Source organism: Ictalurus furcatus, chromosome 16 (assembly GCF_023375685.1).
Source record: "Ictalurus furcatus strain D&B chromosome 16, Billie_1.0, whole genome shotgun sequence".
NCBI lineage: Eukaryota > Metazoa > Chordata > Actinopteri > Siluriformes > Ictaluridae > Ictalurus > Ictalurus furcatus.
In genome coordinates, this window is record NC_071270.1 from 6,427,366 (window position 1) to 6,445,278 (window position 17,913).

General features: G+C 37.6%; 1 protein-coding gene across 1 annotated transcript in view; it reads right to left on the bottom strand.

Annotated features, from left to right (window-relative positions):
• Positions 1–17,913, bottom strand: part of LOC128620277 (ras-related protein Rab-3C-like) — a 31,991-nt gene that overhangs the window by 13,930 nt on the left and 148 nt on the right. The window contains exon 2 of the mRNA XM_053645136.1: positions 16,553–16,762. Within this exon, the coding sequence (XP_053501111.1) occupies positions 16,553–16,762 (210 nt within the window). The remainder of the gene's footprint in view (positions 1–16,552; positions 16,763–17,913) is intronic.

The following is a 17,913-nucleotide window of genomic DNA, read 5'->3' on the forward strand; positions in this document are numbered from 1 at the left end:
TTGACTTAAATAAAATAGAAAAGATTCTGGTAAAACAAACAAACAAAAAAACCTAAATAACAGATCAAAGGATGAAGTTAAAATGCTTCTTAAACAGCCAGCTCTCTGACTGCTAACAGTGCCCTATAAGGTGCAGCAGACCATGACAAAGTAACAATTTTCTCTGTAAAGCCACAGAGGAGTGCTCCTTATCTCATATTGACAGCATGGTCTCACACACACACACACACACACACACACACACACACACACCCCATTAGCAGTGATTGTTTGGGCTTCTGTATCTCTATGAGAATTGTGAGTGAGCATTTTTTTTCTTATAGTTCTGTGAAAATCTGCTGTTAGTACACATAGGTGTGGAAAGCTTTAACTTCCTGCTAACATCAAATTAACTGTTTTTATTTAATTTTATTTTATTTCAATGTGCATGTTTGTAATTATAATAACAAATTGGGTGTTTAATTAAAATATGCTAAAACATATTCACCAGACCTGCCAACCATTATGCATTTTGCATAGGAGCTCCACAGTATTTTGCTCACAAATAAAAACGAGAGATGAGCAAATCGACATGTGAATCTGGAATGATCTGTGCATCTGTTTTGAACTCTCCAATATTAACAGACACTTCCTGGAAGCCCTGCACCCTTCCCCCAGTCTAAAGCGCTCTCGCTTACTGTCACTGTAAATGGAGAATATTTTAAAGTTCATTCATGTGAAATAACATTTATCAGCGCATGTTCGATTTAGCTAACATTAGTTAGGTGGACAAGTATTTACATCGGTTTACTATATTTATTAGGGATGTCAATTGTCAAAACAGCCCAAAGTGGCTCTTTCAGCATTTGGTTAAAAAAGAAAAAAAGAACAAAGTATTTGACCAGAAAAAGATTAAACAGCCCTACAACAAAGTGTCACATCTAACAGTTTACAAAAAACTGTTAATGTTGATGATAATTAGAAAGTGATTAAATACCGTTTTGTTTTTTTACAAGAGAGTCCTGCTGCTTTCTCTTGCTTAGCACTGAACACCATAAACAATGTGACATTGTGTTTTTTTAATGATTGTATATTATAGTACACTTTCAATATATAAATCTAAATATATTAATGTAAATATACACTATGTGGCCAAAAGTATGTGGACACCTGACCGTCACACCCATATGTGGTTCTTCCCAATACTGTTGCCATAAAGTCTGAAGCAAACAATTGTCTAGAATGTCTTTCAATGCTGTAGCATTACAATTTCCCTTCTCTGGAACTATAGAAAGAGGCCCAAACATGTTCCAGCATGACAATGCCCCTGTGCACAAAGCAAAGTCCATTAAGACATGGTTTGCCAGTGCTGGAGTGTAAGAACTCGAGATTCCTGCACAAACCCTGACCTCAACCCCACTGAACACTTTTGGATGAACTGAAATGCTGACTGTGCACCAGACCTCCTCACCTGACCTCACTAATGCTCTTGTGGCTGACTGAACACAAATCCCCACAGCCACACTGCAAAATCTAGTGGAAAGCCTTCCCAGAAGAGTGGAGTATATTATAACAGCAAAGGGGAACTAAATCTGGAACAGGATGTTCAACTAGCACATACATTATGAAACTATTGGCCCTATAGTGTACTTTTAGTTCAAATTAAGTTTAGTTTCTTAAAATACAGAATTCGCTTTTAAGTACGTTGTTAAATGGATTTTATATTTGATACGAAAAATGAATCTTTAAATATTTTAAATGCTTATAGATAACTTGGAAATTATTTTATTCACTTTTGATATTTTCAGAAATATGCAATTGCTTTAAATCCAATGGTATTTTTTTGTCATTTAGAAGCTATTTAGTTTGTGATTGTAGTTTGAAATGACTTCTCAGTGGAAGGTTTATTGTAGGTACATAAGGAATATATGGTGTATATATACACACGTGATGAATATATAGTATATAAACATGCTAGGTTGATGGAGTTTTGCTCCACAGAGGCTAAGTAAATAGAAGAGAGGTAATTTTAGTTTCTGTGGTAGGAGTAAAGAGCTGGCTATTTCTGATTTTCAACTGAAAAGGGCAATGCTGTTTCACCAAGTACGAAGCCAATGAAAAGTATTTGCGAGCCCTGTTCGGATTGTATTCATTTCTTGGGGTGACCTCTGTAATAAAATATTTGTTCCCCTGTGATGAAAAATCTACTGCCTCTACCGCATCTATATAACTATTAGTTAATCAATTTCACTAGGTTTCTTTTCCCTATGAATATAAATGGTTTATGGTGATTACATTACTGGATTATGAACATATTTAGAAAATGCTAGTTATGATTTGCTAGCATCTAACAGGTTCAGCTTTATACTTGTTTTGCTCCAACACCATTCATAGGACAGATGGTGGATATTCTCGATTTCAGCTTGGAGGAGAGAACAGGAAGACGTATGTGATATTAATTTCCTGTACAGCAGTAATCCGGTCTAGTAATTAAGGTAATGAAAGCTGAGTTAATTAACGTGTGGCCCTTGGACTAAGAGACCCAGTCAGCTTGCACTCCATCCGTGAGATTCATGTGCCTGGTACCAACCCAAGCCTTCATCCACCCCCCTACCCCCATGCGGTTTTATTGATCCCTTCACCCTTTATCCTTTCATTGAGCCAATAAATTATAGTCAGACAATGTAAGTGCACATCACTGTGACAGGCTGAAACTTACCCAGCATCTATGCCATGAGAACAGAGGTCAGGAAGGATGAAACAAGAAAATCTGTTTTAATGAGCAAATGAGAGTCTTTCAACTTCCTGATTTAAAAGGTAGTTGCATTCAGGATACAACATCCAAACTAAACTGTCACATTGTGATTTGCTCATAAAAAGTGGCATAAGGGCAGTTCAGTTCTAATTATAATATTCTTCATGATTCAATAAAAACACTATAGTAAATAACATGTGACTGATGATTAAATACAGCAAAACAGTTTGTGAAATGCTGTAGTAGGACGCAGTGACGAGAAAAAATTGAGCAGCACCATGGACAGCTCTTCAGGGTAATGGATATGGAACAAAAGAGAGAGCTGCTATCTGAGCACATCACAGCAATGAAAAAACAACACTAAAGGGCAGACTTATAGGTCACTGCTAAAAATTGCAGAAAGAAAAGTAGCAGCTGATGCTTTTGTACCAATATAAGGTGTGATAAAAAGAAAATATTTGCTATAAATATAGAGAAAATAGTCTTATAAATATAGAGAAAAACAGTCTGAAAAACAGAGCTAAATCTCAAGCGCTCAGTGGTTCTTCAGTTTGTGGGGAAAGCATTAAAGTTGTATGTAAACAATGAAAGAACAATTGCAGAACCATCTTTCCCCCAAGAGTGTGGTGTGGAGGCATGTGTAGTACCATTATAGCTTTAGAAATTAAAATTAGGAACAAATTTTAATTGCCTCTGAATCAGCGTTTTTTTTTCCCAACCAGAGCTCCACTTTTGCAAGACCTAATTGTAATCGCTCCTAATGTGTTAAATGGGTTTATCGATGTCTGATATAACTGTGCTCCCTTCCTTGTTGACTGGATATACTGATACTCAGAATTCCACGAGAATGGCTTATTAGAACGTTGATAGATAAAGCTCAACGCTAAGTGCTTCTATTCGAAGGTTACAAAGAATTCAAAGGCAATACAGCAAATACATCTGGACTGCAGAATGAAAGCTGGCAGAAAGATGATATAAGTAAATCAATACATTGTTAATTGTTAGTTTTATGTACACTGTATCATTGGCCTACTCTCATCAAAAATTATACAAGGTTTTTTTTCCAATGTCAGAGCCAATACTGGGTCCAAACGGATGAAAAAACAGTCGAAAATAAAGTATAAGAACATTATAAGAACAAAAAAGCATTACTGTAGCTACTACAATTAATCAGTAGTACCAGGAAGCATCTTCATGCTGTGATCTTTTTTCTTTTGATTAGCTGGTGTCTGCATTGTTGTTAAGACACAAACACAGAGTATTACTTATGTGTGGCTTCAATGTACTTGAGACACACAATTTCATCCCAATTAAAATGGTACCATTCTATAAGCAAACTGAACATTTTCCAAAACAGTATTTGAAATTTCATAACGGCTGTACTGCTACTCTTCTTTTAATTGTTGTGTCTGCTTAAATTGGGTAGGAATGGAGCAGCCACAGCTGGGACAAACTTCCTTCACAGAGAATGTCTCTTGTTTACCTTGGACAAGCCTGTGCCTGAGTGTGTTTTAGCTCATGGATTTGTTGTACTGGCAACAAGTCTGACAACAGCTTTGAGGAACAGAAAACTGGATCATGTCAAATATTCTAACAATCCAATCCAGCTATCTCAGCAATCCACACACAAGGGCCCAGAACTCTCCACAATTCCCAGTCTGTCTGTTTACAGTGTGTATACTGGATCCTCATGGGCGTCTACATCTGATGTAGTTTAAGAGCTCTCACAACAGTATTTCATCCGGCTCAAATCGTAAAGTGGCAGGATTGTGGGATGTGGCCCGACATGGAGCAACAATCGGTCAATGATTACAATTTACAGTATGAATGACATACTTTTTAAAAATCTGTTTATAGTCACATTTTATATATTGTGGAACTTCTGCAAGCCAAGTTATTGCCTGCTATAAATTATAAATGGATAATAAATAAGTTATGAATAAATTAGCATTATTAATTAATAATGAATTTATTTGATAGCATTCCTTGCTGTACCAACCTCCCTCTAACTGTGTTTTAGCATGATGGTATTAATAGTAATATGTTTAATTTATATAGTACCTTTCCAGAACTCAAGGATGCTTCACAATAGCAATACAATAATACTTAAACAATGAACAATCATGGACAAACACAAAATGTGAAAAACAATGAACATTCAAACACAAAAAGTCAGGCTGTAGGGGAGAAACAGTTCACTAAGATAGCAAGGTGCCAAACCGTGAAGTGATTTAAATGTAAGCAGGATTATTTTATTTATTGCTAAATGAAACCGTTAGCCAATGCAGTTCAGATAGGATTGGAGTAATGTGAGCTGAGCGCTTGTTAGGTGTAAGAAGTCTAGTGGCAGAGTTTTGAATATATTGCAACATAGCAATAGAATTAGCAGGTAAAAAAGTGAGGAGTGCACTGCAATAGTCAAGACGTGAGGATATAAATGTATTAACCAGTGTTTCAGCGTCTTTGAAGCTAATGAAGGGACGGATCAAAGATGATGCCAAATTTTGTTTTACAGTACTAGATGGTTTAATGAGCGTACTATCAATGTCACAAGTAAGGTCATAAAGGATATTTTTAGTAAGTGTTGGTGCTCCAATAATAATGATCTCAGTTTTGATCTCAATCATGTTCAGTTTTAAAAAGTTGGAGTTAAACCATCCTTTTATTTCATTTACACATGCTCATAGTGGACCGGTTTGGGGAGTGGGAGTAGATCTACAAGCTCTATAGATTTGAATGTCCTCGGCATAACAGTGGTAAGTGAAACCATGGCGGCGAATAAGTTGACCCAGTCAGTGTGTGTATATATATATATATATATATATATATATATATATATATATATATATATATATATATATATATATATATATATATATATATATACACACACATACATATATAAAAAGAGTAGCACCCGTGACGCCGATATCCGAGAGGCGGGAAAGAAGTAAGTCATGACAGACAATATCAAAATCAGAACTAAGATCAGGTAATAGAAGAATAGAAAGAGAACTGGAGTCACTAGAGAGTAATAGGTCATTGACAACCCTTACGAGGGCCGTTTCAGTACTATGAAGAGGATGAAAGCCAGATTGAAAGGAGTCAAAGAGATTATTTTGTACAAGGAAAGATTGGAGCTGGGAGGCAACAATACTTCCCAGTATTTTGGAAATAAACAGTAAGTTAGAGATAGGGCAGAAATTTGAAAGAACAGCAGGGTCCAAGTTAGGTTTTTTAAGAACTGGAGTCACTGCCGCAGTTTTAAGTGGTAGAAGGAAAGCAGAAGCTAAAGATCTGTTTATGAAGTGAGAAATAGGTGCAGAAAGGACAGAATTACAGAATTTGAGGAGAAATATATCTGAAAAAATCTGAGGCCTTGCCTATAAAGCTCTGGCAAACAGCATTCCACTTTTCCTGGTAATAATTCAGGTAAGCGCAACAGAACTCTTCATATGTGTGAACATCGTGAGCTGGAGGCTTCGTGAGCTTATTGACTGTGTCAAACAAAACCTTAGACCTATTGCTTGCTTTATTGATCATTGTGGAAACATTGTTGGACCGCAGAGTTCAGAGCAGTTTTGTATGGGTTGAGGTGATCAATGAGAGCTTGATGGTAAACAGTAAGACCGGTTTTCCTATAAAGCCGCTCGAGCCGTCTACCAATGGCTTTTAAGGCCCGGAGCTCAGGTGTATACCAGGGGGAAGTGTAGGAGGACGGGACAGGACTAGTCTTAATAGGAGCATGCTTATGCAAAATATCAGAAATAACAGAGTGGTATTTTGAGAGCATCATTGAAGGACAGGAGATGTCAAAAACATCAGAAATTGTAGAGGAAGCAGTGGAAGCAGAGAGTAATGTGGCATCAACAGATTTAATGTCCCAAAAGGATATCATTTTGTTACTGCATTTCTTTAGAGCATGTAGACTGAGGAGATTGAGGAGAGGAGATTGAAGTAATATCAAACCCAGATGTACAGATTAAATCAAGAGTATGACCATGGGTGTGAGTAGAAAAAGTCACATGTTGAGTCAAATTGAAACAAAAACAGACAGTAGTTTAGATAAGTTAGAGCACACTGTATCCACATAAATATTAAAGTTAAAAAGCATGAGGACACATGATGACAAAGCGCAGGCAAGAGTTAGCAGTTCACTGAGTTTGGAAAAAAAGCAGATTGAGCCTTAGGAGGACGATATAGCAGAATAACTGTGAGAGGACAATGAAAACCAGTTTTCAATACCATGTGTACAAATGTATTAGTGTTGTGAATGTCAAGCTGGGTGAGATGCAAATCATTTCGACAGATGACAGCAAGGCCACCCCCCTTGCCATGAAGCTATGGTCTGGACAGTTGTTTATATCCAACTGGTGTAAGTAGGTTCAGCAGCAAGTAATCACTGGGTACTTGCCAGGTTTCGACGAGTAGTAACATATCCAGGTTTTTGTCAGTGATTATTTTGTTGAGTTCTGAGGCAAGATGGAGCAGCAATTCAAAAGAGCAAAATGACTATGTAAAACAACAGGGTTGATCGTTGAATTATAGCGCTGTACATCGCGGTTGAGATATATCAGCGATTGGCGCATCCCGCAGTCAGTAGATGGTGACTTGGACTTAGGCCGCGCCTTGTTGTTAGACCAGATGCATGGGATAGTACCAGGTATAGAGTAGTGAGTGTTCAGGGATACTCTGGATGAGCGGTGTGTATATCGCGGACGACGAGTAATTCAAAGTGTCTAACAGTACTCATATGTCGCAGAATCAAGACGCAGACGGTATTTTAAAGCCCCGAGTTGGGATGGTGAGTATGCAATCTCCATTTCAGTTTTATCACCAATAATGATGCAGGAAAGGAGCAACTGCCCGAGGCATAATTATGCTGACAGATATGATACAGACCACCAGCGATCCCACGTTAGCCAGACCCTGACTATCACATCACCAATATACAGCTCACCAAGAGGATGGTAACCCATCCAAACAGGAAGCAGTAAACAATCAGCACAACCGATACAGAGAGCGTTAACTCACTCACCAGCCGAGCCGAAAATGGTGGACAGAACGGGGGGGAGAGCTGGCAGCAGGCCGACAGCCAAACAAGCATCAAGCAGCAAAAAAAAAAAACACAAAAGTATCCAAGAGTCCAAAACTGAAAACGCTGAAGGTGAGGGAATCAAAAAGCGCAGTAATCCAAACAGGGCACATGCAAAACAGACAAAACTTAGATATTCTTAGACTCTCACCTATTGAACAAGCATGAAGATGTGTGTTTGATAGAGACTACAAAGTCACTCTAGGTAAGTGTGTCTGCTAAATGCTACAAATGTAAATTTGATTAGAAAGCATGGTGTAAACAGTAGTTACCCTAGTAGTTACTTTACTAATTTCTCTTTTTTTTTCCCCTCTACGGTTAATACGACAAAAAAAAAAAAAAAAAAAAACAGCTTGTCATGTTACAGAGAGACTGGAAAGTCTGCTGTCCTGAAGACGTCCCCATGATGGAAAACTTACTGTCTTTCACAAAGTGCTTCACTAACAACTCCGACCTTAAAGGGTCATGAAAACCCCCTCTTTCAACTCAAGTCTATCCAACAATCTTTTTGAAAAATGCAACATAAATGTGCGTGGATGGCTGTGAGAAGACGGGAGGGGAGTGGGCGTGGCAGGGCAAAGCAGGGAAAAGAACATACAGTCTCATGAATAGTTATTAGACACCAACGCATCATTGAAGTACTATACTATATTGCCACATCACCGCCTGTGAGGTCATGATGTAGATTTTAAACCTGGAAGACGAAAATAGCGGAAAAAGCTCAAAATTAACCAGTTTTCTCCTACAATTAAAATTAACAGATGCTAACATTTTCTTTTATGATGTGCAACACAAACACCTCTGAGAAAATGTAGTTTTGTGTTTCATGACTCATTACAGAAAACTTAATCATATTAACACATTTATGTCTATGACAGATATACAAGTCCCTATGAAATGATAACATTAAAATGAGCACATTAATGTAAACCTGCAATTTTAATTACACAAAAATTAATCCACACCTTCTGACCAGCCAGAGTCAAGAATTCTACAGTGCAGAGGTATAAATATCTGTAATAAACTGCACAGTGCTAAACTGGACAATACAGACAAAATATCATGTTGCGATTACAGTATGCCTTGCTATATACAATAAGAACACATATCATTATTGCCTTATTTTGGCCCATTTACTTGTATTAAATCACTTAATTTATCATTATAACTACAGAACACTCTACGAAAACATGTTGAATCCAAAATGCTTATATCTGTGTGGAATCTGCGCAATTCTAGAAAGAGTGAGGATTATTAAAAACATCACATTTTACAAACCGTGAAGACTTGAAAATCTGCAGTGCAATTCTATTATAGGAGTGTGTGTATGACAGAAATAAAAACAGATTTTCCAGATACACTATATTTCAATAGCTAAATCAGGATTTGTCTGAATGAATGTAAAAGAATCATACAAAAACTACGGTTACACCTACACTTTTTCACACAGACCACTCTGAGCTGGCGTTAAAAATGGGCTGCTTACTGGAATAGTGTTTAAAATGCCATTCATGTCCGAGCTCATTTTAGTAAAAGGATGCCGGTTTCAAAACGGACTGTATTTTTTTTTACAGAGAAAACGACAGAACTATGAAAAAAACTTGATTGAAATCTCACTAAATAATAGGAGGGAGAAATGACAGAGGACAAATTGCAAAGCTCAGCTCTTTCCCTGCTCCTCCATCTCTCACCCTCTCTACCTCTTCCATTTCTCCCAGCAGGCCTTGTGGTTGAAGGAGACAGAGTAAAAATAGCTCAAGATGAATAGTCAGGTCATTAGTTGCGGCACTGCCTCAAGCCACAAAGTACAAGGTTGGGTGAATGAATATTCTTGGGTGGGGGTGAGGGGCAGCTGGGTGGAGATCTGGTGACTAGCATATGATTTAGTGACTAGTGTATGATCTAAACCATCTTCATACTCATGAAACTGTTCAGTAACTCCTTGTGCCCTGTGGATGGGGCATTGGTGTGGGTATGAGAGAAATGTTTCATCTCTTGTGTACGCCACACATGCACTCGCTCACTTGTTCAGAATATGGTGAAGGATGACTCATCTGTCCGTATCACTGTTGTTGTTTTTTTCGTCAAATCTCTGCAGACCAGTGCCGTGCCTATATATCTCTTCTGTTTTACTTACATATACAAGAATCACAGTCATTAATTGTGAACTTCCTACCATCAGATTTTGTGACTGAAGCCTGCCATCAGTGTTATAATCTCTCCTCTTAATCACTTTTATGGTGACTATATTTTCCTCTTGCACTTGGATCTACAATCAAGGGTAAGTGGGTCTGCTCAGTAGTTTCATATATTGCACAGAGCATCAAGTTAAGAGCGGTGATTCTAGCTTCTCTGTTTAACAGAAATGCAACTATGGAATGCAATTCAAAGCCAATATTACATACATAAACATGGCAATTAATTAATTCATATTATCATTCCTGTAAAGTCCATGAGACCGAAGAGACAGCATCTTAATCGAAGACACTGCTTATCTTGAGGACTGACTGACTATTTTATTGATTAAATTATAAACTGCAGCCTATCAAATGAACAAAACATTGGCGTTATTTTATTAATTCGACTCATAATAGTGAATGAAATGAGTCATAAAATAGCCTACAGCCCACGTACATATTAGGATTCCATGACACATTATATTAAATGGACACAATATAAAAAAGCGAACTCAAAATTTTAGGGCCGCAACAGCTAACCGATAAAATCGATAATAATTAAAATAATCAACGAATTTCATTATTGATTAGTTGTCTATGCGACGTCACTGTGGATAATCCCCATCAATGACGTGACTTCACAATGGTGAAAAACACATTTCTATGAATAAAACACACCTGAAAAACAGCAGAGATCACAGACTGACCTGCTGCGGGAAAAGTGCATGATCCAGGTCGTCCAAAACATGAGAATGACGGGGTTAAATTAAGCGCTTCAAACAAACTCGTAAGCGGCTTGACTGGTATTAACGTGGCTTGTCGTGTCAGATGCTGTGACAGATGTGTGTGCTGTTTAATGTGTTCCAGACATGTTTTCTTCAGCGCAGAAATGACATTTTTACATTTATATCCTTATCTGTAAATGTTAGAAATTCACACCAGTATTTCCCTTTTACATAAAGTCTCGTCCTGACAGAGAGCGAGTCTCCAAACGTCACTGAATGAGCCTGAGTCCACGCATACGCGTCAATCAAACAGCGCACAGTAGAAAGGAAGCAAAACAACTCTGACTAAAATATTCATTTTGATCAAATATGTTGTTTGATGCTATATTTAGAAACTAAAGTAGCTGTGTTTTTATGAGAGCAGTGTAACACTGTAATGGGGTTATAACCTAATTGTATATAAATATAAGAAGTGTCATATACATTTACAGAATAAAGTAACATGTTACTGTGTTCAAATGAGTGAATGTGTGTGTTACTGCAGAACATTCAACCACTTACCAGTTAACACTTAGTTTGTGCTTTTTTTCTTTTAGCATTTTAATATAGTGATTTAAGTTCTGCTTTAAAGCTTGTGGACAATCAGTTGGTTTTTTTTTTTGTTTTCAAAATGTAATGTTAATATTTTGAAAAATCCTTTGCATGGTGTATAGCATAGCCCACATAGATACATTTAATATCTTTTTCATAGCTTTCAATTTGCACAATGTTTGAAGGACGACATTGGGCAGAATGTGAAATAACATGGTTTTTCGAAATACAGAAAATTGGCCATTTAATCCAACTACTCGATTAATCGAAGGAATATTCAACAGATTCATCGATTATCAAAATAATCGTTAGTTGCAGCTTTACAACAGTTTGTATTTGCAACTCGACACTTGATACCCCTGCTGGATAAAGTGCTGTTTTATATTCTGTCGAATAATGAAGTTTGAAGCCATTTACAGTATACTCCTGTTGGAGGTTTATTTCAACGTTTTCTCATTCATATAATCACCATATATGTCTTTTTGTTTGTTTCTTTTTAAATTGTCTCTGGCTTTAATTTAATGTCGCACTGCAGCCGACAGCAAAAAAAAGAATGTGATGTGCTTCTTCATTCCGCATTTTCTATCCCGTTTTTTTTTTTTTTTCAGGCTTAAAGGTAAGTGTTTAAAAGCCGTGGACTCGGACACCTTTGCTCAAGAAAAATCTGCAACCTCAGAAGTGAGAACTACATTGAGGTCATTTTTATAATGTGAACCCAGAAAATCAACTTAAGCACCTGCGTAACCCAGCTCTGAATCCACAGGACTTTCTCCATGTCAGTACTGACAGAACATTTGAACATATCTTGAGGACTGTGAATATGGCCCGATATGTCCAGCAGAACACTATTTGAGATTCAGACAGAGAATATAGCGACTCAAAATGGTGCATGTTGGAAATTAGCTAATTGAATGTAATATCACTTTTAGGATGTTTGTTAATTTTTGTGTTTAATTACAAAAATTTAAGTTTGGGAAACATATACATCTGTCGGGTGACTAAAAATAGAGCACGGGATCTTTTTATTTTCTTTCCCCCCTTTCTGAAAATTCTAATAGTATTCAAACAGTGATCCTGACACATAAACAGCAACTGATGGCACAGTGTGATACAGATGGAGAGCATACTTAAGCAAAGTGCCTGAATATTGTTAAAAAGAAAAATGATTGAAAATGGCATATTGTGATTAAATCTGTAAAACAGTGGAGAGCATTTAATTGACTTTTTTCTCTCACACTTCTGAGTTAACACACATTATATTAACATTTGTCCACCATGTTAGCAATAACACATGGTGAGTACACACTCTAAATTATAATTTGAAATATATTTCTCGCTGTGTCTACAGAGCAATATCTACAATCCGAGCCACAAACAGTGACTAGCGCACAGCCTGAAGCTCTTCTATCCTGGAGAAATAATTCAGCATTCTTGGTTTGTGTTGCTGTTAGAAGACATGTTGTTAAATGTTAGATTCAGACAGATGGCCTGCAAATGGTGCCCCATTAAGACAAGACAGAATGAAGCCACACATAGCTAAACGAGTAAAACTTGCAAACATCTCCAAACATTATTTTAGCAAAAAATTAAGCCAAATGTGTGCTTGATATACTGGAACAAAAGACACGGAGCAGCTATTCCTCTCACACATGAGGCGATGATGCACACATCTCGCCAAAATGATGACATATGAGACAGGCTCATAAACACACTGTTCATAAAGCTTTCTACTACAACCACGTATTGACTAGAATTCATCATGACACATTTCTCTCACACCCACATCCAAACCAAAGGGGACTCTGCAGTATGTGTTAAAATAAGTCATTAACATCTGACGCAGTGTGAAAAACAACTGCAAAATAATGATCCTTGATCAAAGTTTGGTAAGTTCTTTTAATTTACAACTGACAGTTAGCAGTCATTAGTTTTTAATCAGTTAAGCTGTGATCAAGGATGCTAAGCAAAATATCAAACAAATCACCACAATTTGTGATGTGTTATTGAAATTTCTACGCCACCACAGCCATTTGTGACCAGGTGTCCAAGACAGCAAAACTGGCTGTGCTCTCTGGGTGAGAGAGATGGCATACACTCTCCCTCCTGAAAATCACAGCGAAGCAGGCCAATCGTGGGTGTCTGGGAGCTCATGTATGTGGAAGAGGGTGGATAGTGCTTTCCTCAGAGTGTGACGCAGCATGAGCAGCAGTTGGCAGCTGGTTGGCTTCACGTGTCTCAGAGAAAAGCATGTGCTAGCCCCAGCTTGCTGGAATTGGCAGGTGACCAAATTAGGGAAAAAATAGGGGGGGGACAGCTTGATGTAGCAGATGTGGCAGTAATGTTGCATTTAGTACTCATTATTAGCCCAAGTTAAAAACAAATGCGAATTCTCGGGCTGGCTTGCCATTCAGAGCACATGAAAACAACAAAATATGAAAAGTCTCTAGCTGGTACATGCTTTTCAGCTTTTTGTCATGGGACCGACTAACTACACTAACACTATGTCTGCTCACAAAAAACAATGTAGCCTGTAGCTTAAGGACAACCCCCCAAAACGTCAGTTGTAGCTACAGTAAATATCTTTCTTTGTAAAGAAATAGACATATCTACATGTGCTGAAGTCATTTTTTTATGCAATCTGACTGTCACTGGCTGAGAAAACCTGCTCTAAAGGTCCTGATGTGGCACAATGCTGCTACTAACTGTGCACTGTTGAAGAGGATTTTGTCAGCTACAGTAGTGAGTAGTGATTAAACCTAATGTAACTAAATGAAATTAACTTTTTTTAACCAGTTACATTTATTGAACAAATTTTTTTTTGGTGTTTTCAATCAGGTTTTCATTAACAACCCTAAAATCACCTCAGAAGCTAATACAGCAGAAAATGAAGTGCGTGGATAATCTCTGATAATAAGCCTCAAGGAGGACACGGTCTTGATTAAAAGTGTTCTGGACATCCAATCAGTTTTATGTCTCCACAAATTATGTTACAGCAAGTCACTTCCCAGAATCCATTTAGTGATTCGGGCTGAGCTCAGGCTGTAACCCTTTCCATATGAATTAGTCAGACTGGTGGGAAAAGACACCAAATCAGTTCTGCAATATCAGCTCGCACTTAAGTGCAGCAAGGTTCGTTGTAAATGAAGTCCTGCTCTGTGATGTCTACAGGTAAAACACATTTCATTTTAATTTCCAACAGAGCAACACTGGGGATTGAACACAAATAATTAAGCTATGCTTTTTGACTTTTCTCATTTTTTTCCATACAGCTATACGTTATATTTTCTGTCATCCAGCTCATTTTAATTAACTGATTGACTGAATGATTGACTGATTGATATATGAACACTGATTAATAAATTGGCTATTTGAGTCATGTTGTAATTTATTTTCAAGCGGGTCACATACAGTTTATGAACTGTTTTTTTTTTTTTTAAATGAAGGCTACATCAGTAAGATCACATCATTGTTATGAAAGCATTGACGACACCCACAATACAGTTTATTTTACCCCATTTTCTCTCTAATTCAGCCTTGGCCAGTTTCCACCCACCAGCGAGCTCTACCATGTCATTCAGCAGCTACCAACCGGGTAGGATGAAGATTTACATGTGCTTTCTCCAAGACACATGAAGCCAGCCAAACGCGTCTTTTCGAACAGCTGCTCCTGCAGCATCACAGGGCAGCGTATCACACTCAGAGGAAAGTGCTATCTGCCCTCCTCCACATACATGAGCTTACAGACACGCATGATTGGCTAGTGTCACTGTGATTGACAAGGTAGCGACAGTATGCTATCCCTCCCAGCCAGAGAGCACAACCAAACCAACCAATAAGTTCGATAGGGTGAATGATTTTTCTGTTGTGCCACTCGACTCACAATATTACAATAAACATATTGTTCAGCCATGTTGCTAAGTAAAACAAAGATCTTTTGAAGTGACTGCCTGAACTGAAAAGTACTTCATTAATTCATCTTCATCACCAAAATGCTCAATCATCAAACCTTTGACTTGTGCACATCCCCATGCTTCGCTGTCTATAATATCCATAATGTCGTTCAGGAAATAAAGGCGCATGTCATCATCACAGGTATAAGAGTAATACAAGGGTTTTCTATGATCTGGCATTAACCATTAATAATAATAATCCCATTCATACATGATTAACCCATTATACCACACAGTTGCTGAATTCTTCAATCTGATTGGTCAGGAAGATGTTGATTAATTGCAAGGCCAACAACAGCTTTATATTAAAGCACTTGTTCTAATTTGTTATCGTTTCTAACACAGAAACTGCATATTCACAGGGAATTGATTGGCACATCGTCTAAGCCTAATAATAACCGGAATTAAATAATTGTTATTTAACAAAGAAAAATGTCTAATTGCTGATACTGAGACATTTTCACAATTCAAGGACAGAGGGCTGCATTTTGCAGTTTCTCAGGAACATGACGAGCTGAGCTTTTTTAAAAAATAAACTTGAAAGAGAAAGAAATGAGAATGAGAGGCTGTCGAGGAAACGACATCTATAGCTGCTATAGTAAGTGATAACTGGAAACAACTTGTTGTGTGTACGTTCCACAACACTACACATATCTATTTACAGTTAACAAGCATGACAGGTCATTCTTGAATTTTGAAAAATTGGAAGGGATGGAAAATTGCTGTGGTATTAGAGAAATACGATTCTTTCGGAATGTGCCGTTACAGGAAAATTCAGTGTGGTAACAGTAACTCCACTTTGCACCAGGCCGCAACACACTACCCTGTTATTGATTCTTTTTCTATACCAACATATCCTCTCATGTTTTTTTGTACTTAACTACTACTAGGTTTTTTACCTAAAAGTGTGATCTGCCTCTTCCTCTACATGACCTAAAAGTGTGATCTTTTCTTCTTCTACGTGACCTAAAAGTGTGATGTTTCTTCATTCACATGACCTAAAAGTGTGATCTGTTTCTTCCTTCACGTGACCTAAAAGTGTGATCTGTTTCTTCCTTCACGTGACCTAAAAGTGTGATCTGTTTCTTCCTTCACGTGACCTAAAAGTGTGATCTGTTTCTTCCTTCACGTGACCTAAAAGTGTGATCTGTTTCTTCCTTCACGTGACCTAAAAGTGTGATCAGCTTTCATTTTCCATACATATACAAAGTGAACAGAAGAGACATTGTGAAAGCCATGCAATTTTACACAAGGGGGATTAAAACAAGGTCACCACTTACCCAGATCTGCAGCTTGATTCGCTTGTCATTCTTATACACAGTCTTGACTTTGAAATCAATGCCGACCGTGCTGACGAATGCTGATGTGAACGAGTCGTCAGCGTAGCGGAAGAGGAACGACGTTTTGCCCACGCTGCTGTTCCCGATGATCAGCAGTTTGAACATGTAGTCAAAGTTCTGATCGGCGTTCTCTTTCTGCGGCGCAGCCATCTGTGCCAGGATGACAGACATGTTTCATTCAGTTTCAAATTAACATTTCATCTGCACCACTCCATTTGCATCCAAATGTGCTGAACTGCCATTTATAGCAGTCAGTGAACACTGTGCAGTCTGCTTCCTACACTAGATTGGCATTAATTAGAGATAAGTCAAAATTTGACAATTTGCTTCATGGACAATCACAATATTAATGTTAAAGCTTTCTTTACTGACTTGGAGTGTTTAAAAAAAACATTTTTCCACTCTTAAGTTTAATTCATACACTTAATATATGAAATATACTGAATAATGGGGATCTTGCCACTTCCACAACAAAAATGGCCAGACCTTTTCTTGAGGTTTTCTATATTTATTTCCGAAATGCTATATATGATGCAGGCTGCATTAGTGCACAGAAGACGACACTGATTATAAAGAGTAAACTGATATTCTTACTGTCTTGAGTCTTACTTTGACAACAGGATAGCTTTAATGTTTTCTGGATGTCCATACTTTTCCAGGCATAGAAATTAATACCTTTAAAATGTCATACTTTTCACACCACAAGCTTCTCTCTCTCTCTCCATACACTATAGCTATATCTGTTTGCACTTTTATCATCATATCAGAATGTTTCTTTCTCCACAGTGCACTAGTATGAAGTTTGCAAAAACTGCTCTTACACATGTCTGTCTTATAAAACGATTTAAACCAATGACAAAACGAATTAGCCCTTACAGAATGGATAATTGCTGAACAAATTGATATGCACACATTTTTTGTGGTGGACAAACTGAAACTATGTACATGCTGTATCTGTAACTGGACTGTTTCAAATAGTAATCAAATGGAGTGTCACATTGTAACTAGCTAAATGCTACATGCTGCTGTGAGGAAAGAGTACACATGTACACAACAAGCGAAGGTGACATGAGCATGCCCCAACCCCCCACCTTACCCTACTGAAGGGTGGTTTCTGTCAACACTTCTGTATTATAATTTAAACTAACTGTGTATTATCATTTTATTTTCCTTTTCTTGCAATGACTCGTTTTTTGCATGGTGTAAAACGGGAACGTTACGCGTCTTCCCATCTTCTTTTAATCTGCGTTCTGAACGGAAACGTCTGACAGAACCGCACCTCAAGCCGAAAATGATTCAAA